Raw genomic sequence first — 21007 nt, forward strand, 5'->3', positions numbered from 1 at the left:
CATAACAGGACACTTTTTCGTGCGTGCAGCTGGCGTTCATCGATTTATTAAACATTGTCACGTCAAAAAAAAATATAGCTGTAGTATATTTCTCTTTTGGTTTCATCTTCACTTCCCAAAAAATATTTATGCCCCCATGCCCTTCCAACTCGTAATGGTTCTTCTTCTTATTCTTATCTTTTGGTATTGTTTTAAAATGATACTAAACAAACTTTAACAAACCCAATCATATGTCATTCGAAATGAAAAGAATAATGTATTACGTATAATATTATCATTTAATATTCCCATTGACCAGTTACAATTTCAAATTCTGGCCACTTTCATTTTCGAAAATTATTGGATTTATCAAGTAGTGGACACGTCTCTTCTCCACCATATGTTCAATGAACTTTAGTCTGATGTATACAAATTTTTGTAGAGAAATAGGTTAATATATTATTATAGTATCTTTTCTGATAATTTGTGAATACGTAAGTTTACGTTTCGTGTGATACTTAAATTTTCATAGCTTTATAATACTACAGAGAATTATTGGTGTATTGATAGATTTCGTCACAAATTGGAACTGAACTGTTCGGAAATATATTGTTTAAATGGCAGGTAACACGTCAATTAACGAACAGAATGCTGATTCCTTCGATAGTCAGGAGTTTAACGATGAACTGTCCAAACTTTTGAAGTCATTAATAATACCTTCAGAGACTGCAAGTGATTTGAACCCAGGACAAGTTTCTGGCCCAGTTAGTCCTCCTCCAAATTGTTTTGAAAGTAATTTGCAGAATAGCGAACCCACGAAACACAGGCGAAGGCGCAGACGAAGAAGAAAAACAAAACTGGTTAAAAATTGGTAGGTAAGTGCTGCAGTTAGTGGCTATGACAAATTATTGCACAACCATGATGTAATCCTTAGCTTACGAAGTCTTGTAAAGGTATAAATTTTAATATGAACAAAGTGAGCAAATCCCAATCAATTACAAATAACTTCCAATTCAATTAAATTCAATTAAATCCTGCTGTGGTTTGATATAAGTTTGGTGGGTGGCAAACGGTCGACCCTACTTTCCTCTTCCCTCGTGAAAAGTATCGCAGTCCTTACCATCACGCGCTCCTAATCTAAATTATTTCATTCACCTATCATACTCATAAACAGTGAGTTTTTAATTTATCCTTTTCAGTCCTCTCTCTCAAAACTTTCTCGGAGTTCTCCCTCCTCTTTCTAGGCTTTCCTATCTCTTTCCCCCATCATACTTTCCCACTCATTACTTCATATTCCAATTTAACTCAGTACAACTTCTGTCTTAATTCTCCCACTCTAGATCCTTCATTATCTCTGATACGCTAGTGGTATACTCTCCCTCTTCATTTTTTTATCCTCCATTTTCTCTTCAGCTCGGTTACCTAGTTGTTCTCTGTCCTATCTCCAATTACCTCTATGTACGAATCCCACACTGCTGCCATACTGTAGCATGTGATGCCTTTTCCTTCAGTATGCTCTGTATTGAAATGTGGGATAAAAATTGTGATTGCTCAGAAATTATTAGGAATGTATTAACGCTGTTTTCGAGGTTAATACAGGAACGTCTCTAGTGTTGCAAAATTGTATTTTTGTAATTTTATTTTCACTACGTGGAAAAGCAGTGATGTCAGATATTTACCTTGATCACCCCTATCTCTTCTTCCCCTTGTCTGATAGACCCTTTAATACACAGTTTTTACCTTTGTTAACCTAACTATACTTATCTTGTCCATATTTATCATCATATCATTCCTTCCAGTCCACGTTTCCAGTCTTCCCAAATATTTTTATACACCAATCTGCAAAAAATCACATGTCCCCATTTAGGTAAATATGTAGAGTAGCGGTATATGCGGAAAAAAAAATGCTAAAAATCCGAAAATAATTTTTTTCTATGCTCTTTCACTTCCTCTTTTCATTAAAACCGGCGGAGATAAGAAATTCCAAATACTTTAGGAGATATCAAATTTTTTAATTTTGCAATACAACACCTGTACAACCATTCGACCGTCGCAATTTTTATTTTGCCGTTTGTTCGTGAATGCGTAATAAATAAAATGATCAATTAGGTCAGGTCAGCTACATTATTAATACTTTCAAACTAAGCGGACATAAAAAATAATGTGAATTAATTTTAATGGCTGTTTAGTTTTAAAATATTTATAATGTAACTGACCTGACCAAACAAACCGGGACAAAGGATGAACAGTAGGAACTAAAATGGTCGATTAGGTCAGGTTACATTATGAATACTTTCAAACATTGAACATTAAAAATTTGATTTAATTTCAATGGTTCTTTAGTTTTAAAGTATTTATAATGTAACTGACCTGACCTAACAAACCCGGACAAATGTTGAACATTAACAACTCACGTAAAATTTTTTTGTTACTTATTACTTGCGCAACAATATCCAAATAAAAAAATAAGACTTTAAAATTAGAAACGTTTAAAACCCACCTAAGTTGGAAGTGGGTACATTTCCTTTGCCATTAGAAGGAAATTATGTAGTCGTTCACCTACGTCGCGATACCTTCGACGGAACATAAATAAATAAATAATCACGTATTGGTTCATTTGAATACTGGCCAATCATGGAACTGTCACGTGACAAAATTGTCCAATAAGAAACATAATAGATACTCGTAAACCAGAAACAATGGTGATCGCCGCATGAATCCATGAATACACAGGTATTGTGATGAAAATTAAAAAATTCGATATCTCTTAAAGTATTTGGAATTTCTTATCTCCGCCGGTTGATTTGAAAAGAGGAAGTGAAAGAGCATAGAATAAAAGTATTTTTGGATTTTTAGCATTTTTTTTTTCCGCATATACCGCGACTCTACATATTTACCCCCATTTATTCTTTTCTCGATCCTTTACCATGATGGTATAGAAAAGTGGACCCAGCATGCTCTCTTGTGACACCGCTGATGTGACCCTGTCCCCCATTTTAGATAGCTCGTCCCATACCCTTCTGTTTCTTATTTGAGAGGAAGTCCCCAATCCACTCCACCACCCTTAATCAATTACCACTCTCTCCACCACCTTCATCAACTCATCATATACCTACCGTATTAAATGAAGTAATTCTTTAAGGAGCACAGCTCATCATAAAAAAAAATTAAATTTTTTCTAAAAATAGAATTTTCAAGTTAATGTTCATTCATTTTCACATAAAACTGTGTTCATTAATTTTAATGTTGCTATCTAGTTTACACGTATGTATCTAGTGTACCTACTGTTGAGAAAACTGCTTGAAAGATCACACTGCCCTTTTATAGAATGATTAGAAAAATGTGAAGAATTTAAAAAATTCATCTCCCAAATTTTATTACAATTTTTATGTACACCTAACCCAACAATTTACCGTAAATGATTTTCATTAGTGAGTGCTGTCTGTAAGGCAATGAAAGTTTAACTACTTGAATACCTATGTTTATGGCATGGTTTTATTACATGTACAGCCAGAGAGTGGAAATTTAGTTAGGTAGTACGGTTCTGTTCAAATTCATTTTAACAATCTCAAATTCTTCTCATGAAAACCTGGTACCTTTCTTTTTTGTTAGTGTATTTAGGCTGTCTTGGAATTGGAACTGAAATACTTTTATAATATTGTTCATTTTTGTTTCAATTAGTTGATTGTTATATTTAATACAGTTTATAGTTTTAATTGCATTTGTTTTCACAAGTTTATTATTATTTGCATAAATATAAGTTTTGTTTAGATTTAAAAAAAAACATACAACTCTGGAAAACTGTATGTGTCAAAGTAAGTATTTATCTTGTGGGGAAACATACCATATCATTTTTTCTTTTTCTTAACTTAATTTTATAGGCATGTTTCTCTAAGCCTGGCCTTTTTACTGGCTTGTGCCACCTTCAGTGCATTTGAGCTTGGACTCCGTATCTGCTGCTCACCCATGTAGCTAATATCATGTGCCAGCATGTTCTGATGCTCAAGTTATCTCCTGTTTCCTTACGCTCATGATTCAGTGTCTGCTAACGTGAGCTTGTCTATTACCGTGTCGCCACTCATATCCACTCTTTAAATCCACCTGTAGTTTTAAACCCCGTCTACCTCCCATAGATAGCAAAGAGATTCCTCATCTGCACCAGGCAGACAAGAAATCTCTTTGCTCCCTGATTCCCAGCAATATACACTGGTTTCTCCCGTGTGCATCCCAAAAAACAGTTTGTTGTGCCATCTGGTAGCAGAATCATCAACTAAGCCCCTGCCTATTATTTTTCTCTGGTTTTTCAGTTTTTTCCCACTAATGCAGTCCATCGCTCTTCCAGCTCATCGTTTTACTCGTAATCTGTCTCTAATTGAACTTAGTGTTGGTAAATCAAAGTTAAAATTTTCAAAAATGTTTTCACTTTTACTTTATGTAGCCTACTTAGAATAATTTGAAATATGCTAAAATGTGGCATATACATTTGACAATATTATGGTATTTTTAAAATTACTCTAAGCAAAATAAGTGTGTCATTTTTTTTCAAACTTTATCTCTAATTATTCCTACCGCTCATTTAACCTGTCCTTGGTATAATTTCTATTTAGTTAACAAATCATATTTCAGTGGTTTTGCTTTCCTTTTAATTGTTAAATAATACAGGCTGTAGATGTTTATGCTCAAATTGTCAACAGTTCCAGTGATGAAGAAATGGTAGCGAGTGATGGTTCGTCGGGCGCACTTGCGGATATTGTCGGGCGGTTCAACACGCAAGGGCAGGGCAGCACCGCGGGTGCCGTCTCACTGGCCGATCCGTCCCAGGGCATGAAGGAGAACACTCCTGGAAACAGCGGGGCCGTGCCCAAGAAGGCGGCCAAGCCCAGGAGCAGGAACAGACGCGGCAAGCGCGCCGAAGACGGCAGCGTCAGCCGGCAGGTCACGTACGGAACGAAGTCGGAAGAGGAAAGTTTAGATCAAGAGAATGCCCAGCCTCCTAACGTTCCTGCACCAAACACTCAACCTGACCTGCAAAAAACATCTTCCAAGAAGGTGAAGAAAAAGCCAAAGTAAGACTTTTGGGTTTTTTTTTTTCTTCCTATCTTGTGTAGGTTTCAGTATCCTTTTGATGTACAGAATGTTTCAAAGTTCATGGTAAATGTGTTAGAGGGATGATAACGTAACTAGGCAAGCATAAGTCTGGGGCTATATAAAGAGAAAGTCCCATCAGTTCAGATGGAGACCTTATTTCCAAAAAAAATCAGTTGCTGTTGGAACCAAACAAGATAAAGTGTTTTCATGTTTTCACCAATGTACGGCCATCACTGCGTAGACAGCGTGAAGACTCCTTAAATTCACTGACTTCCAGTTTCTCACTTGTTTCTCATAATTTCATAACACATTACGTACTACCCTCTGTTGCTTCACCGATCGCGTTCCAAGCATGCATTGTGTGGTGATATGTGCTTGTCTAGTTGTGTTCTGTTACCCACTAATGTATATAATGCTTGAACTATAAATGACAAAACAAAACAATTTACTTATTTATACCAGAAACACAACAAAAAAAGAGTAAATATTCCATGTTTAACTGCTTTTAAACTGGCCACAATATGAATAATAATTTCTGGACCGGCAAATATTTAAAATATCAAGTTTAATTGAAATTTTTTTTAAATTTGACTTTTTCTTCCAAATTTTTTACTTCAAACTTTTTATTTTTTTATTTTATGGTTGTGCCATATTTTTAGATAACTTACAGTTTTATTTAACATCCCAAATTTCACTATTTACAGTATTTGTGCAACTTGGAGATGAAAATTTATTTGGGATAAAATGTACCCAACAATTATGGTATGTCTAAGATGAGATTTATGTCTGTCAAAATAGTGAATAAGTCAGTTTTAATTTCACATTAGCTCAGTGTAATGCTTATTTCTCACTCTAATAGTAAAAAAAAATAGTAATTGTTAGTTCTATTTGATTTACCCTCAAAATATTTTGGCAATGTGTGTGTAGACTTTTCTTCAAAAGGAGATTGCTCACACTTAGAGATGTCACATCATAATACACACATGGTTTATAAAAATAAAATCTCTGAAATTAAAAACAAAAAAGATATAGCACAGGCCTAATGACTTTATCAATATAATACATTAATTTTCCTCAGTCAGATGAGATGTCTTTTAATGTCCAATCACTTTTAAAATGACATTTTTGTTAACTACCTACGTATTTAACATATTGTTTGGCCAGTGTTTGGGTTCACCAGACTGAATAATTCTCTTTGAAAATTATTGTACTATGAAAAAGCGTGGATTTCAGTTTTGTTTCAAAAACAAATCGAGATTGGTGTGAATGATAAAGGAATATGATTTTTTCAGATCGTCGCAGTCGAGAAATAATGAAGAAGTAACTTTCAATAACTATCTATTGGAAGAAGAGTTGCAAAAAGAGAGAGAAAATGGTTGCTTGCTGGAGGTAATATTTCTTTTAGTATTTTTATTATAACTTTGTATTCTTTGAATTATAAAGAAATGGTTATTAATCTTTTCTTTTTTTTCAGGGTGTTATCCGGATCAATCAAAGAAATTTTAAAGAAGCCTACATAAACTCTCCGGTAAATGCTCGTTTATTTGTTTGTAGCTGCTGATATTTAATCACATGTGGCTGGGAATATTCACATTGTTTTATTCTGTTGACAGGACAAAGGGCAGGATATTTTGATTGATGGTATTCGAGACAGAAACAGAGCCCTAGAAGGTGATGAAGTCATAGTAAGGTTAAAATCTTCTGATCAGTGGAGGGTGAGTATTAGCCAGTGTCAAATTTCAAGGTCACAAAAAAAGAAATTTTTCCTCGGATTACACATTAATATTTGGCCCTGCCACATTGGATTTTTTTTTTTAAATGTTATACTTTGTTAGGCACGTTATAAAAAAATGATGAGAATTAATTTTTATGATCCGCACACAGCTTGCACAAAACTTCAGCAGTCATAATATTATTTTATGAGTCTGAAGCATTTAAGAAAATGATATAAAAGATTGAAACATTAACAATTTTTTTAACATGATGATAAGGCTATTTAACAAAAAAATTTTACAAACCCTTAATAAATTTAAAAAAAATTGTTTCTATTGTGATTTTATGAAGTTACTACTGTATCATATTTGATTGTTTCTGCTACAAAAAATATGAACTTTTTTTTTTAATTTCAGGTGCAGGGTTCTGACACACAAAAAACGGCAGAGGTGAGTTTGATAATTCATGGTCATACATAGTTATATGAAGGGGTGGATACAGCCCCTCATCTAAAGTGAAGTACTTCTTATTCTCCTCTACATGGTTTACCGTGAAATTTTTTTGTGTAAGCCGTAAATGAGTATGCTATTTTGACACCAGCACTTAAATGTGTCTTAGCGTATTTTTATTTTAAGTGTAAGTTTCAATGAAATGTTTCAGTTCTAAAATGTTTTACTTGTTGAAAATAATCTCAAAATTAAATTTAATCCATTACCTCAATTAATCAATGTTCTGCTTTATGTAAAATGAAATTTAATATCTAAAAAAAATGTTGTTACTGTATAAAATGAATTATTGGTTGGCCTCTTGTCGACATTGAAGCCATTAAGACTTTGAAGGAATGAATGAGTGGGAAAAACAGGAGTACCCAGAGTAAACTACCATCTCACGAAAACATCCGACATGCCCCAATTGCAGTCAGGGTTGGCAGATCTATATCACCGTGGTTTAAACCAAGTGGTTTTTATATGTATAAAAAAATTGTTTTTTAAAATAATGTATTTTTAATTACAGTATCTTAATTTTTTTTTAAATGAAAGGTCTAATTCTACTCTAATAACAAAATTTTGCTCAATAATGTTTCTTATGATTTACAGGAAAATACTAATCAAGATCTTATCATTTTAATTATCTAAATAAGTTGTCAATTATACCCAGCTAAATACAGCTCTTAACATTAAAAATATTAAATAGGTAGTTAATTCCTGAAAATCCTTGACTGTACTTTAAATCCCCATACTGTGAGAAACACCCATTCTATGGAGAATCCTCTTCCTGTGAGGAAGAGGATTCTGTGGTGAAGTCCCAATCAGATGTGCAGATTTGCTGGACTTCAGTTCTTTGATGTTATAACCTTTATGGTTCAACATGAGTGGCAGTAAGTTCTTATTTGAACTTGGTAGAACCTAAATAACTAATGTATTTAAAAAAAGTTTGGTTTAAACCTAAGAAAAAAACCTAGTTGAAACACAAGAAAAACCTTTTTTAACTTGGTTTTTTTTTCAACCCTGCTTGTGATAAATACAAGTTTAACCCCTCCCAACCAACCTATCAGGAGTCAAACCTGAATCACTTAGTGGGGAGATGAGTGATCTCACCACTCAACCAGCATGGCCTTGTAATGTTACCCACTTTCACCATGACAGAGATCACTAACAGTTAATGTCACTCGTTAATGTCTTTTAAGGTTGTGTCCATAAAGTGCCAGAACCATCCCAGGGCTGCAGTTGGTACTTTGAAGCTCATGGCGGATAAGAACCCCAACTTTGCGCTGTTTTCTCCGAGGGACTCTCGAGTTCCCCGCCTGCGGATACCCATGTCGAAGTGTCCGCAAGACTTCCCCAAACGTGCCGCGGCGTACGGCGAAGTCCTTTTCATGGCCAGAATAACTAGTTGGTTCGACGTGCGCTATGCTGTGGGGTGAGTTTTTCTCCTGTTTCCAGTACATATATTATAATGTATTCAGGACTGTCCACATTCTGGAAAGTCAGGAAAGCTGAAATTGGTCAGGGAAAGTCGGGGAATTGACTTTAAAACCTGGAAAAGTCATGGAAATTCTTCAGTGATAGTAATGTGAGGGAGAAATGTCATGATCCAGTCTGGCATCACCCAGACTGTAATAGGTTTTTTTTTTTTTCAGAACTTTTTTTTATTGTCATACACATTAAAATAACTCGTGTTCAAGGTTTTGTTTGAATTTTAATTTTTGTCATATAATTCTAGGAAAGATTTAGGGTTGGTGATGGTCGGATTTTCTTGATTTATTTCAGAAAATCACAATATTTAAATTACTTTTACAGAAATAGTCAAGGAAAATGAGAAATTTCTGTCAGGAAAATTCTACCATGGAATTGTGCTGACACCCTAACATAATAATGTTAAATGCACAGCTGTTATGTATAGCAATAATAATTTCCTAATGTGTTGTTTTAGCAATGTTGTTTTATTCTGTCATTAAGGTGATGCTTGTACGTAACATAGTGTCGTCTGGCATTTAATGTAAAAATAAAAAATTTCTACTTACCAATTGTAAAACAGCCAAGGTCTGAATTTGGTCGTGAATAAATAAATAAATAAATATCAAATAAATGAGGTTCGCCGGTATAATATCTTTTGTTTTGGTTGTGTGGCCCAGAGAGTTAACGAAGTGTCTGGGCACCATCGGAGACAAGACAGCCGAGACTCAGTCGATACTGCTGGAGAATGAAATTGACGTGACGCCGTACCCGGACAGCTTCAGAGACTTCTATCCCCAGTCGTTCGTTATCGAAGAGGAGTTGGACAAGAGACTAGACCTCAGGTAATGTTTCTTCAGCCGGCAACTCATACGCTCGTGAATATGTTCTCCTGGCCATTGGTGTTGAGTGGTGTGTTGAAAGTCTGGGGTGTGGAAACATTGCAGGAAGGAGTGCATCTTCACAATTGACCCCTTGACCGCCAGAGATCTGGACGATGCTTTGTCGTGTAAAAGGCTGGACAATGGAAATTTTGAAATTGGGGTTCACATTTCTGACGTCACGTACTTCCTAGCCGAAGGGACTCCTTTGGATGTTGAAGTGTCAAAGCGGGCGACCAGTACATACTTGGTGGACGAGGTAATTAACTCAACTTCTTCCATTTAAACTAGAGATGAAACCAGCGGTTTTAATCTTCTTGTATTGGCCCATTGGAATTTGATATTATTATTTGGCATCTGATTGTACTCATGTGATTTCTTGATGTTGAATTTTCAGTTGCAAAAATTACTGTACGAGCTGTTTGCAGTTCGTTGTTAGAATCATTTATCCAATTACGTTTTTCATTATGATAATTATTGTTTGCATCAGGTAAGCAACGCTGGGCCTGTAAAATGTTTATTTAGCAGTAATTTTTAGTATAACTAAAAATACCATTATTGTTTAGTATTCACAAACTTGTAAGCTATTAAAACCTGTCTTTTCTTTTTTTTTGTTTTAAAGTAGAATATATTTTTAATGTCTTAGGATGAAATAAATTGTCTGGTTATTATTTTATTCCAGTTTTTCTTGTTATCTTAGTTCATTATCTTAGCCACTCAATACACATGAGTGAATTGAGCATGATCCAGGATCAGACAGTATTTAAAGATACAGAGGACATCTGCATTAATTATGCATTTAATTGTAGCAATTGTAAAGATGAACAGAAGTTAGTTGTGACTCCATAATTTTTTTCAAGATTTTTTTTAAGTAAAATTTTAATTTTTATGATAAGATTATCATTCCTATTTTTTTGGACAAGACAAAATATTAGTTTTGTGTTAATGTTTTGAATACTATACAGTAGTGTCTTCTACAGCTGAACAAAGGCTCTAAAAACTTAGTTTTTTATATATGTCAGTTTTTATCCTGTCTTAACTAGTAGGGTTGCGGAATTAGTCACTCAGGAGGGTGATGATAAGCCCATTTTTCATCACATATAATGATAAAGTCCAAAAAATTCATCTTCCCTTTCAAAACTGTTAAAAAATTTCTGAGCACTTTCTACACGTTTTTCCTTGTAAACATCTGTCAACATTTTCAACACCCAACGAGCGCACGCCTTCTTATATCCCAGTTTGTCTGTTAAAATTGTTTAGATTCTTGATTTGCTGACTTATGGAATCTGAAATTGTGAGGTCCTGGACTGTCAGCCTGAATTTTCTCCGACGATGCGTCACCAATTGAAGACCTCCTTTCCCCTTCCTTCCTCGTCATGCACTTTGGTTCTACCGCTCGAGAACTCAGACTTCTGATGCTGTTAGATCACATCGTCATAAATGGCCGTCAGATGAAGATGAATTTCCGTGTCGAGAGCGCGAATAACGGAGCGAACTTCACGTTTGGCGGGAGACCACAGCTGAGCGTCCACATCTAACAGCCAGCCACAGCCGGACCGGATAAGCTGACGAGCCGAGGCGACCGCCTGTTGTGGAGGGGGTAGTAGTATGTGTTACAAGCTAGCAAACGCAAACGACAAAACCATCTTTAATTCTTTTAACAACCCTTCGTATATGTCGAAAAATTTTTGTGACAGGAAAAAAAAATGCAAGAGAAATAGCCTTTAGAGCAAAGTAGTGCCATTAAAATGAAAATATCAGCTTTCGGTGCGAGACTGATTCTGAAGCCGGTCTGAGTGATTTTTTTTTTCCCCCCACACCCAGGTCCTCGGTGGTGCGCCAGTCTACGCGGCACGGGCGTGCGTCGGAGGTGCGAGGGTCGGCGTGACGACACAGTTGCTTCCAGGTGTTCCACATGCTGCCGCGCGAGCTGTGCATGCTGTGCTCGCTGCTTCCCGGCAGCGACCGGCTCGCCTTCTCTGTGTTCTGGGAGATGAGCGCGGACGCAGAGGTGCTGGGCCGCCGCTTCGCCCGCACGCTCATCAGCTCCTGCGCCCAGCTGGCGTACGAGCACGCCCAGGTGGGTCCGCCCGTCCACGGTCGCTGCCTTTTGCAGTCGGATCACGTGTTCTCTCGCCAGATGTTGACCAAACTTTATTTTCAAGCTGTAATAGGCCAAGCAGATTATTATAAATACTAAGGCTTGCATCACTTTTTTCTGTTTTTGTAGAATATGTAAGAAATAGCTTTTTAGAAATTTTTTTAGAAAAAAACATCAAATACAGGAGAGGTATAGTAAAGTCCTGTTAGTCTGAGCTCCAGTACTTAAAAAAAAAAAAATTATTTGTGATATGTTGACTCAATTATCAACATGTATAAAGAAATTGTGCTGATAAACCACAGTTATTGTAATAATTGACAGGTAAAGACCGGAGTTAATGGTAGTGACAAGTGTTTTGTGGTGGCAGGAAATGATAGATAACCCGGCGAAGGTGTGGCGCCCGGAGGAACTGCCGCCGATACACAACGGCTTCTCGCCGAGCGACCTGGTGCAGGCGGTGCAGGCGCTCCACGGCCTGGCCCTCAAGCTGCGGGGCGAGCGCTTCTCGAACGGGGCGCTGCGCATCGACCAGACCAAGCTCGTCTTCCACTTGCACCCGGTCGTCGGCCTGCCGGTCAGCTTCACGCAGCACGTCAACAAGGAGAGCCACAGGTGGGTGCCGCGCCAGCCGCTTCACATTCATGACTTGCCCTGGGACTGGTCAAATATTAAACCCTAAAGTCTTGGCTCTAGTGATCCCTGATTTAGGGTCTGTCTCACATGCATTTTTTTTTTAAATTTTAAATGTTAACTCTATCCGAATAGCGAATACTACTTAGGGATGCATCCATAGCTCACACATCCTTACATTCCTTAGCTAATGTAGCCATAAATTAAAGGACACATTTCTAATGGTTGGATATTATCCAGATACTTTTACTGCTAGCACCACTGATTGACAGTTGGTCATACTAATGTGCACGTAGCTATTTTGAGTCATGATATCTATGAATATTCAGAAAATGTTTATAAAAATGACCAATTAAAAAAAATATACATATATTAATGTAGTGTGTATGTTATAAATGTTAGCCGTAAAAATAATAATTTTGTTTTCTGAATTTAAAAATATAAAAAATACTTATAATGAGCATTAAATATCTCTGTAAGTTCGAGTTTGCGGTAATTTCTATTAACGTTTTTGTTTGTCTCCATTTGAGTTATTACATAATGCTTATAACTAGAGACAAGATTATATGGTTTTATTTTAAGACCAGTTTGTTTAAACAGATTTCTGTGTTATTTTTATTTTTTATGAAATCTGCTTATTCATAAAGATAAAAGATAACACAATTTTCAACAAATATGGTACTCAAATGTTCCATGATACTAATTTCTCCAAAACGGTGTAATTTTGACTGATACATTAGGCACTTTTATAATATAATAATTTGTAATCAGCATGTCAAACTAATGGGAACAATGCAAATAAATCACCAAGTATATGTGCTTTGAAAAATGTACCAATGTCGTAATGTAAAAATTGGTTAATAATAACAGTTGAAATATAATAAAAAGGAAAAATATTTTCCAATCTAATTAGTACATACATTTTGGAAGTAACTCCATGTTAAATAATTTACATTCATTGAATTTAATATATTGAAAGATGACGTTTTTTTGTAATCTGGGTTGAGTTTTGATTAAGTATGCTGATTAATTTTATGAATTTTTTTGTTGCTTGTCAGTGGTTTATGGTGTATTAACTTGCATTTTGGTGTTACATGGTGCATTGACATTCTTTTCAGTGCTATTTTGGCTTTATTGCAATTCACCGTATAATCTTGTCCCTACTTATGACGATTCAAACAAATCTTTTGCCGAAAATCTAAAGTAATATTATATACAAACAGAATAAAACATGATTCCAAAGGTAATGGATGTAGGGATACATCAGTGGATGCAAGTTTCCCATCCGTATACATCTCGATTTTAGTGGATGCATGTAGAGATGTCGATGCATCCCTTGTGAGAATTCGGAAGCAATGCAAAGATGGCCGTGTCCACAATGATGCCTTAGCGAAGAGATCCATTAGGCTAGTATTCAGATGCAGCTACTATTTTCTGATTCTTTTTCTATTACATGAATGTCTTTACTGTAAATTTCTACATTTTGTTTGTTGTTTCAAAATTTCTCAACGCGCATTTACTAACTAATATATAATAGCATGTATTCATAATTAGTATCACGTAATTGACTTTTTTTACAGCTCACAAATAGGTAACGTTTAGTAAATATCTGGTGAGAAAATTTTGTGACCCAGCAACAAATGCAAGATGCTGTTACGATAAATACAGGAAAAGCCCTGAGGGGGAAAATGAAATGACCTGCCGTGCCTGTGAGAGTTAGCGTTGTTGCGTGCGTGCGCAGGATGATCGAGGAGTTCATGCTGCTGGCGAACATGACGGTGGCGGGGGTCCTGAAGGAGCGCTTCCCGGACGTGGCGTTCCTGCGCGCCCACGCCCGCCCGCACGAGCGCATGATGAAGGAGCTGCAGGCGACCATGGGGTCCGTGGGCGTGCACCTGGACGTGTCGAGCGCCGGGGGCCTCCAGGCGTCGCTGGGCCGGCACGCCGGCGCCGACCTGTACGGCGCGGCTCGCCTGATGGTGCTCAACCTCCTGTGCGCCAAGCCCATGGCGGTGAGTCGCAGCACCCCGGAGATCATACGGCCAGGCACCAATATGTACAGTAAAGCCTTGTTAAGAATTACTTAAAATTATGAACAGGGAAATTTTGTTAAATTTTTATTAATATGTCTAGTGCTGAATTTTTTAAACCTAATCATGCAGTTAAAAATGTCAAAAATAAAGTTCTCAATAAGTCTTTAAGTTTAACACATTAATTACAATAAATTTGCTGACTTTAGTTCTTTTCATTGCACTTAATGACAATTTTTTTTTAATATCACATATAATATCGGTTATCAGGTATCAGTAACACACAGAACACACAAAATCAGTTGTCAAAAATTTCAAAACTTAAGCAAAACAGAAAATTCAGAGGAAAGAATTTGTCAAAACATTATTACAGCACAGACGGACACTTTGGGCTGAAAATACATGACAGTAGCAACAAAAACTGTAAATAAATACAAAAAATATTTTTGGGAACACAGCGACAAAACAGACCAATCCAACAATGATCAGAGAGAACTCAGCCAGCTCTGGGGATAGTGGAGTTGGTTTTTCTTTAGTTATTTCAGAAGATTACAAAATAGTTAATTCCAACAAAAAATTAGGGAAATTATAAATTTTTATCTAGGAAAATTCAGGGAAATTTGAATACAGTTTTGGTCGGACACCCTGATGATACAGGTTTTGGTGAAAATAGCAATAGGAAATATTTCACTGTCTTAAATTTTTAATGTTGCATCATCGTCATAAATGCCATTTATAAAAAGTAAAAAGATAACACAGAAATCTTAAATTTGTAAAAAATTAAACTATAAAATTTGGTCTGTTGGTAATATATATTATTGAATTTATTTAAAATATTGTCTTGTAGTATTAAGGAGAAATTTGTTACTTATTTACATCCAAGTTGTTTGAAACCACAAATGTATGTGTACGTATTTATGGGTTTCCAGGTTATAATAGCATTTATTCATTGTATTTTAATGTATTGCCTGATTTTCTGTTTCAGCGTGCCAAATATTTCTGTGCAAAATTTGCTGATACGGACGAAGATTACTGGCACTACGCCCTGAGTGCTCCGTTGTACACTCACTTCACGTCGCCCATCCGGCGGTACGCTGATGTCATGGTCCACAGGTTACTGGCAGCGGCGATGGGTTACGTCGACAAGCCGGACTGGAGTGTGGACAAGGTTCAAAAGTACGTATAAGTGCAGTCCTCTTGCAGCATTATTGGCTGCACGTTCTTGACTTGTACATTACGTTTTCTTTAAATGGTGCATGAAAGGGGAAAACATTTTTTTGTATGTACAGTAGAACCTCGATGATACGTTCCCGTTTCATACATTTTCCCGTGTCATGCGCCGAATAATTTTGGTCCCGTCGAAAGTACTATATTTACAATGGTTTACTTTCCCGGAACATAGACTTATAAAATCATTCATTTCCCGTGTCATACGTTTTTACGAAGCGGAAAAGTCCTTAAATTCACAAATTTTTTTGTTATATTCCACCTGATAAACTACGTTTTAATGCTTTTATTTTGAAAAACGTTCATTGTTTACCTTTGCAAACTTTATCGCACCATAGATATGGATAGTATCAGGAAGACTGTGCACTTCGCTAGTAGCATCTATGGCCAGCACCAAGCGAGACTAGTGGCGCAAACTAGCAATGACTATGAAAATGGTGCACGCGCTTTACCAAGGCACGGATCTCATATTTCGTGCATTCATTAATCTTTAAACTGAATATACCTGTTTGTTATTGTTTTCTTACGATCGGATTGTTTTGTATTTTACGTTTCTCAAGTTAAAATTTTATTGAAAATTGTTCTGTTGCCTAAAGTTGTTTGTAAAATGAAACAAACAAGCAAAAATTTCTGATTTTCTTTTTACATTAGCCTAATTTTTTTTATTTCTAATTTAGGCTTGGTGACTTTTCCCTCCCTCCAAGAAAGGACTTAATAACATTTTGTAAGGCCACTGTTTCTCATGTCAGCTTTACTTGAATATGAACTATTTTACATTTCTGGTGGTTTTATTATATGTATATATAATGATGAATTCATATATTTTCATTAATATAATGCAATTATTTATACATTATGTATTTAAGTTTAATCTGACATTGTACTGGTATGCTAGATTGAAATTTTTTTTTTATTATTACCATTCCCTTTTCATACACTTTCCCGCATCATACACCATTTTTGTGCCCTCTGTTGAAAAGTGTATGACAGGGGTTCTACTGTATTTCATGTTGCCATTTTTTATATGTATGTAAATTGTTTATTGGCATATTGTATATTAATAATTTTTTTTTATTTTGAATGTTTATTTGTTGACTAAATACCTTGTAACAATCCATACTAATGCACTCCCCGCTTGGTAAATAGTTTAATAAACAATTTAATATGTAGTCAAATCATGTTCAGGACATTGCTTGGGTTTGCTGATATCATTTAAATAACAGCTTTATCTTTCTTTTTAAGAGGTGATCTGGGGTGTGACGAAAACACCTGTGGAGGTACTAACTTGCTGGAGCTACACAAAAAGTATTTTAAATTTATAAACTTTTATAAACTATTTTTGGCTTGATAAAATATTGTATTGTATTTTTCTATTTTTAGATTTTTACCTTAGCAATTCAAAACTTTCATACAAGAATATTGTTTTCATTTCTTTTTTCTTCTTTAAACTAAGTACAGTATTTACCCACGTATGGGTCACACATTTTACGCCGATTTTTGTTTAATAACACATACTGCGACCCCTTAAATTATTATTTTTTTTTCATTTTGGGTAAAACATTAACATTGCACTAAGTGGTCCAATATGTGCGTAAATAACTAGCCTTTGTTAGTTTTTAATAAATATGTTACAAGTAAGTATGAATACATCAGGAACTGCGCCGATAAGCTGTGTCTGCCGCCTGTCGGGCGGCTAACCGGCCGTCGCCGGTAAGTGACGTGGCAGCTGGACTGGCGCTTGGCAAAAAGGGAAAATCTAAAAATAAACCAGCCAGAGAGTAAAAAAGGGAGGGGGGGGGGGATTTGCGTAGTGAGTGCATGCGGCCATGGTTCTCCCTCCCTCTCATTATTGTAAATGTCTATGCGTGAAGTGGCTACACAATCATCACGTCTATCCCAACAGTTTTTTTTATGGTGCAACCGTATACAAACATTGTTTTTGGCGTTAGATTTCCCTACACGTTCTACAGCAACATTCCATTGACAAAACTGCTGGAAAGGACGTTCATTTTTTTTATAGGATGAACCGACAAAAAATATGGAGCAGCCTGCCGTCTTTTCTCTCTTGGGAAAGGATAAGGGTATAAATAAAATAATATAAGTGTAAAAAATAGTATTCTTGGGCCCTAAAGAATGAAAATGGGAGAGACTAAAAACAGAAGCCGAGTTTCTCTCGCATCAATAAGGTGTAACCCTTATTTAAAAGGCGATCCTTACGTGAAAATTTATTTTGCCCAAAATGATAGATGCTACCCATACGCAGGGACGCTACTAGACGTTGTTGAGTTACTGGTGGTTTGGATTAATTACGGAGTCTGGCCCAGCTGTAGGCTGGAAAAATGATCAGCTTGTGTAGAAAAATTACAGTATGTACATGTTTCAGAAATTTGAAAACCTTGTGTCAAATATGCTGCTTAAATCTGTGCACATTGTTGTTCTTGAAGGTGTTTTTTTCCATACAGAATTGCTGCCAACTGCAACAAACAGAAGTTCAACGCCAAGCGAGCCGGGGAGCAGAGCAGTGATTTGTTCCTGACGTTCTACGTCGCTCAGTTCGGCCCCCTGGTTGAAGATGCTGTGGTTCTGGATGTGAAGGACCATTCTTTCGATGTCATTGTTCTTTCGATGGGCTGCAATTTGAGGATCTACACAAATGTAAGCATCAAAGTGTGAATGCTGTACAGCTGCCATTCATTTGTGTTTGAGAGGTCACATCTGTCTACGGGGGCTGCTATTCTGTAAGAGTGCGATAGAACTACAGATGATTCAATCTACATTAAAACCATATTAATTTGATCTTGGGTAGTTCAATAGAGTAAATCAAACTCAAAATGCATAAGAATATGATTGTACATGTGTATGAGTGCAATTTATTTAAAATTCATATGATGCATCATTTGTATAAAAAAAATTCTAGGTTAAAAAATATACATAATTTCATATCCATCTAATTTGCAAATACGGCAGTATTTTTTATCTGTTGTGGAACAAAATTATGCCAAACACCAAAATGGCACCAGCTAGGTACCTATGGTACACTTGCCAGCTACATGTATCTGTGTTCAGTGACAAACCTAAATTGCATAAAATCAAATAAAAGGAAGATGGCAGTTTGTTTAAGTTTTTTATATTAATTATACCGTACGAGATACAAAATAACCCATTGAATTCGTAAATTTTTTAAATTCATGTTATGTATCTTGTTTATATTAAATAAACATAAAATTCAAGTAGTGTAAACGTAGTGACTACTGTTCAACCCTTGGCGGAAGTGTTTTGTCTCAAGACCTTGAAAATACCTAAATCACTTGAGGCCATGGAGTCCCTAAATTACAATGTTTGTGAAAGTAGAATAGTCCTAAATAACAGTGGCCAGTTGAAATTGGGTTCAGTGTTGTTATCAGTAATTGTAAATTCAAAATGGTTGCAGCATCCACAAAAGATACCAGGATGGTGTTTTTACATAATTTGAATTTCTATGCCATTTTATTATTTCTACTACTATTGTAGTTTTTAAAACTTTAAATTGATGTACATATTGAGTTTAATGCATTTTGTTGCTAGTTTTAATTGATTTGAATAGTCCTTGAAACTATAACTATAATATCTGTAAGTAGCCTATTTCTAAACGACCTAGATGTCACAGAGACATTAAAAAAACAATTCACTATTTCATCTTCTGAAGCCTAGCTGTCAGTTCTGTTAAATTTGTTGTGGCCAACAGTTACCATTGTTTTATGGTCAGTCGTGATTTTGAATTTGATGCCTAACACAATAGTCCCTGAATTACTCACATGCTTCCTTCTGTATCTGCGCACGCCTTGATGTTAAAAAAGAACACAATTAATCCGGTGTCGCGGGTGTGTCCGCAGAGCGTGCCTGACATGGAGCCGGTGTTCCGGTCCGAGGGCAAGGTCTCCACTCTGGAGCTGCACTGGAAGCCGTGCCAGGGCGCGCCGGAGCCGGCCGTGCAGATCGTCCAGATCTTCAGCATCTTGAAGGTGGTGGTGTCTTGCAGCTCTTCGTCGGTCCGGCTCGAGGCGCACCTGCTGCGGCCAGGGCTCGTCCAGTAGCGCGGCTCCGCTGAGGGAGCTCTCGTCCAGTAGCGCGGCCCGGGCGTCCTCGCCTGCCCCGCTGAGGGAGCTCTCGTCCAGTAGCGCGGCCCGGGCGTCCTCGCCTGCCCCCCTGAGGGAGCTCTCGTCCAGTAGCGCGGCCCGGGCGTCCTCGCCTGCCCCCCTGAGGGAGCTCTCGTCCAGTAGCGCGGCCCGGGCGTCCTCGCCTGCCCCCCTGAGGGAGCTCTCGTCCAGTAGCGCGGCCCGGGCGTCCTCGCCTGCCCCCCTGAGGGAGCTCTCGTCCAGTAGCGCGGCCCGGGCGTCCTCGCCTGCCCCCCTGAGGGAGCTCTCGTCCAGTAGCGCGGCCCGGGCGTCCTCGCCTGCCCCCCTGAGGGAGCTCTCGTCCAGTAGCGCGGCCCGGGCGTCCTCGCCTGCCCCCCTGAGGGAGCTCTCGTCCAGTAGCGCGGCCCGGGCGTCCTCGCCTGCCCCCCTGAGGGAGCTCTCGTCCAGTAGCGCGGCCCGGGCGTCCTCGCCTGCCCCCCTGAGGGAGCTCTCGTCCAGTAGCGCGGCCCGGGCGTCCTCGCCTGCCCCCCTGAGGGAGCTCTCGTCCAGTAGCGCGGCCCGGGCGTCCTCGCCTGCCCCCCTGAGGGAGCTCTCGTCCAGTAGCGCGGCCCGGGCGTCCTCGCCTGCCCCCCTGAGGGAGCTCTCGTCCAGTAGCGCGGCCCGGGCGTCCTCGCCTGCCCCCCTGAGGGAGCTCTCGTCCAGTAGCGCGGCCCGGGCGTCCTCGCCTGCCCCCCTGAGGGAGCTCTCGTCCAGTAGCGCGGCCCGGGCGTCCTCGCCTGCCCCCCTGAGGGAGCTCTCGTCCAGTAGCGCGGCCCGGGCGTCCTCGCCTGCCCCCCTGAGGGAGCTCTCGTCCAGTAGCGCGGCCCGGGCGTCCTCGCCTGCCCCCCTGAGGGAGCTCTCGTCCAGTAGCGCGGCCCGGGCGTCCTCGCCTGCCCCCCTGAGGGAGCTCTCGTCCAGTAGCGCGGCCCGGGCGTCCTCGCCTGCCCCCCTGAGGGAGCTCTCGTCCAGTAGCGCGGCCCGGGCGTCCTCGCCTGCCCCCCTGAGGGAGCTCTCGTCCAGTAGCGCGGCCCGGGCGTCCTCGCCTGCCCCCCTGAGGGAGCTCTCGTCCAGTAGCGCGGCCCGGGCGTCCTCGCCTGCCCCCCTGAGGGAGCTCTCGTCCAGTAGCGCGGCCCGGGCGTCCTCGCCTGCCCCCCTGAGGGAGCTCTCGTCCAGTAGCGCGGCCCGGGCGTCCTCGCCTGCCCCCCTGAGGGAGCTCTCGTCCAGTAGCGCGGCCCGGGCGTCCTCGCCT

At 38.8% G+C, this 21007-nt stretch overlaps 1 protein-coding gene across 2 annotated transcripts; it reads left to right on the top strand.

Annotated features, from left to right (window-relative positions):
* The first annotated feature begins 370 nt into the window (after positions 1–370).
* Positions 371–20216, top strand: LOC134536821 (DIS3-like exonuclease 2). 2 transcript variants are annotated; one of them, XM_063376808.1, is made up of 15 exons: positions 371–850; positions 4674–5045; positions 6360–6456; positions 6542–6595; positions 6681–6782; positions 7197–7229; positions 8468–8700; positions 9416–9580; positions 9683–9875; positions 11523–11696; positions 12085–12329; positions 14089–14359; positions 15363–15553; positions 18067–18259; positions 19477–20216. In XM_063376808.1, the coding sequence occupies exons 1-15, from the start codon at positions 597–599 to the stop codon at positions 19675–19677; spliced, it is 2778 nt and encodes a 925-aa protein (XP_063232878.1). In that variant the 5' UTR covers positions 371–596; the 3' UTR covers positions 19678–20216. The 2 variants fall into 2 exon arrangements, with proteins under 2 accessions (XP_063232878.1, XP_063232879.1); XM_063376809.1 differs by having other exon boundaries at positions 771–854; positions 19477–19810.
* The last annotated feature ends 791 nt before the right edge of the window (positions 20217–21007 follow it).

The sequence above is a fragment of the Bacillus rossius genome, chromosome 11 (genome assembly GCF_032445375.1).
Source record: "Bacillus rossius redtenbacheri isolate Brsri chromosome 11, Brsri_v3, whole genome shotgun sequence".
Taxonomy (NCBI): domain Eukaryota; kingdom Metazoa; phylum Arthropoda; class Insecta; order Phasmatodea; family Bacillidae; genus Bacillus; species Bacillus rossius.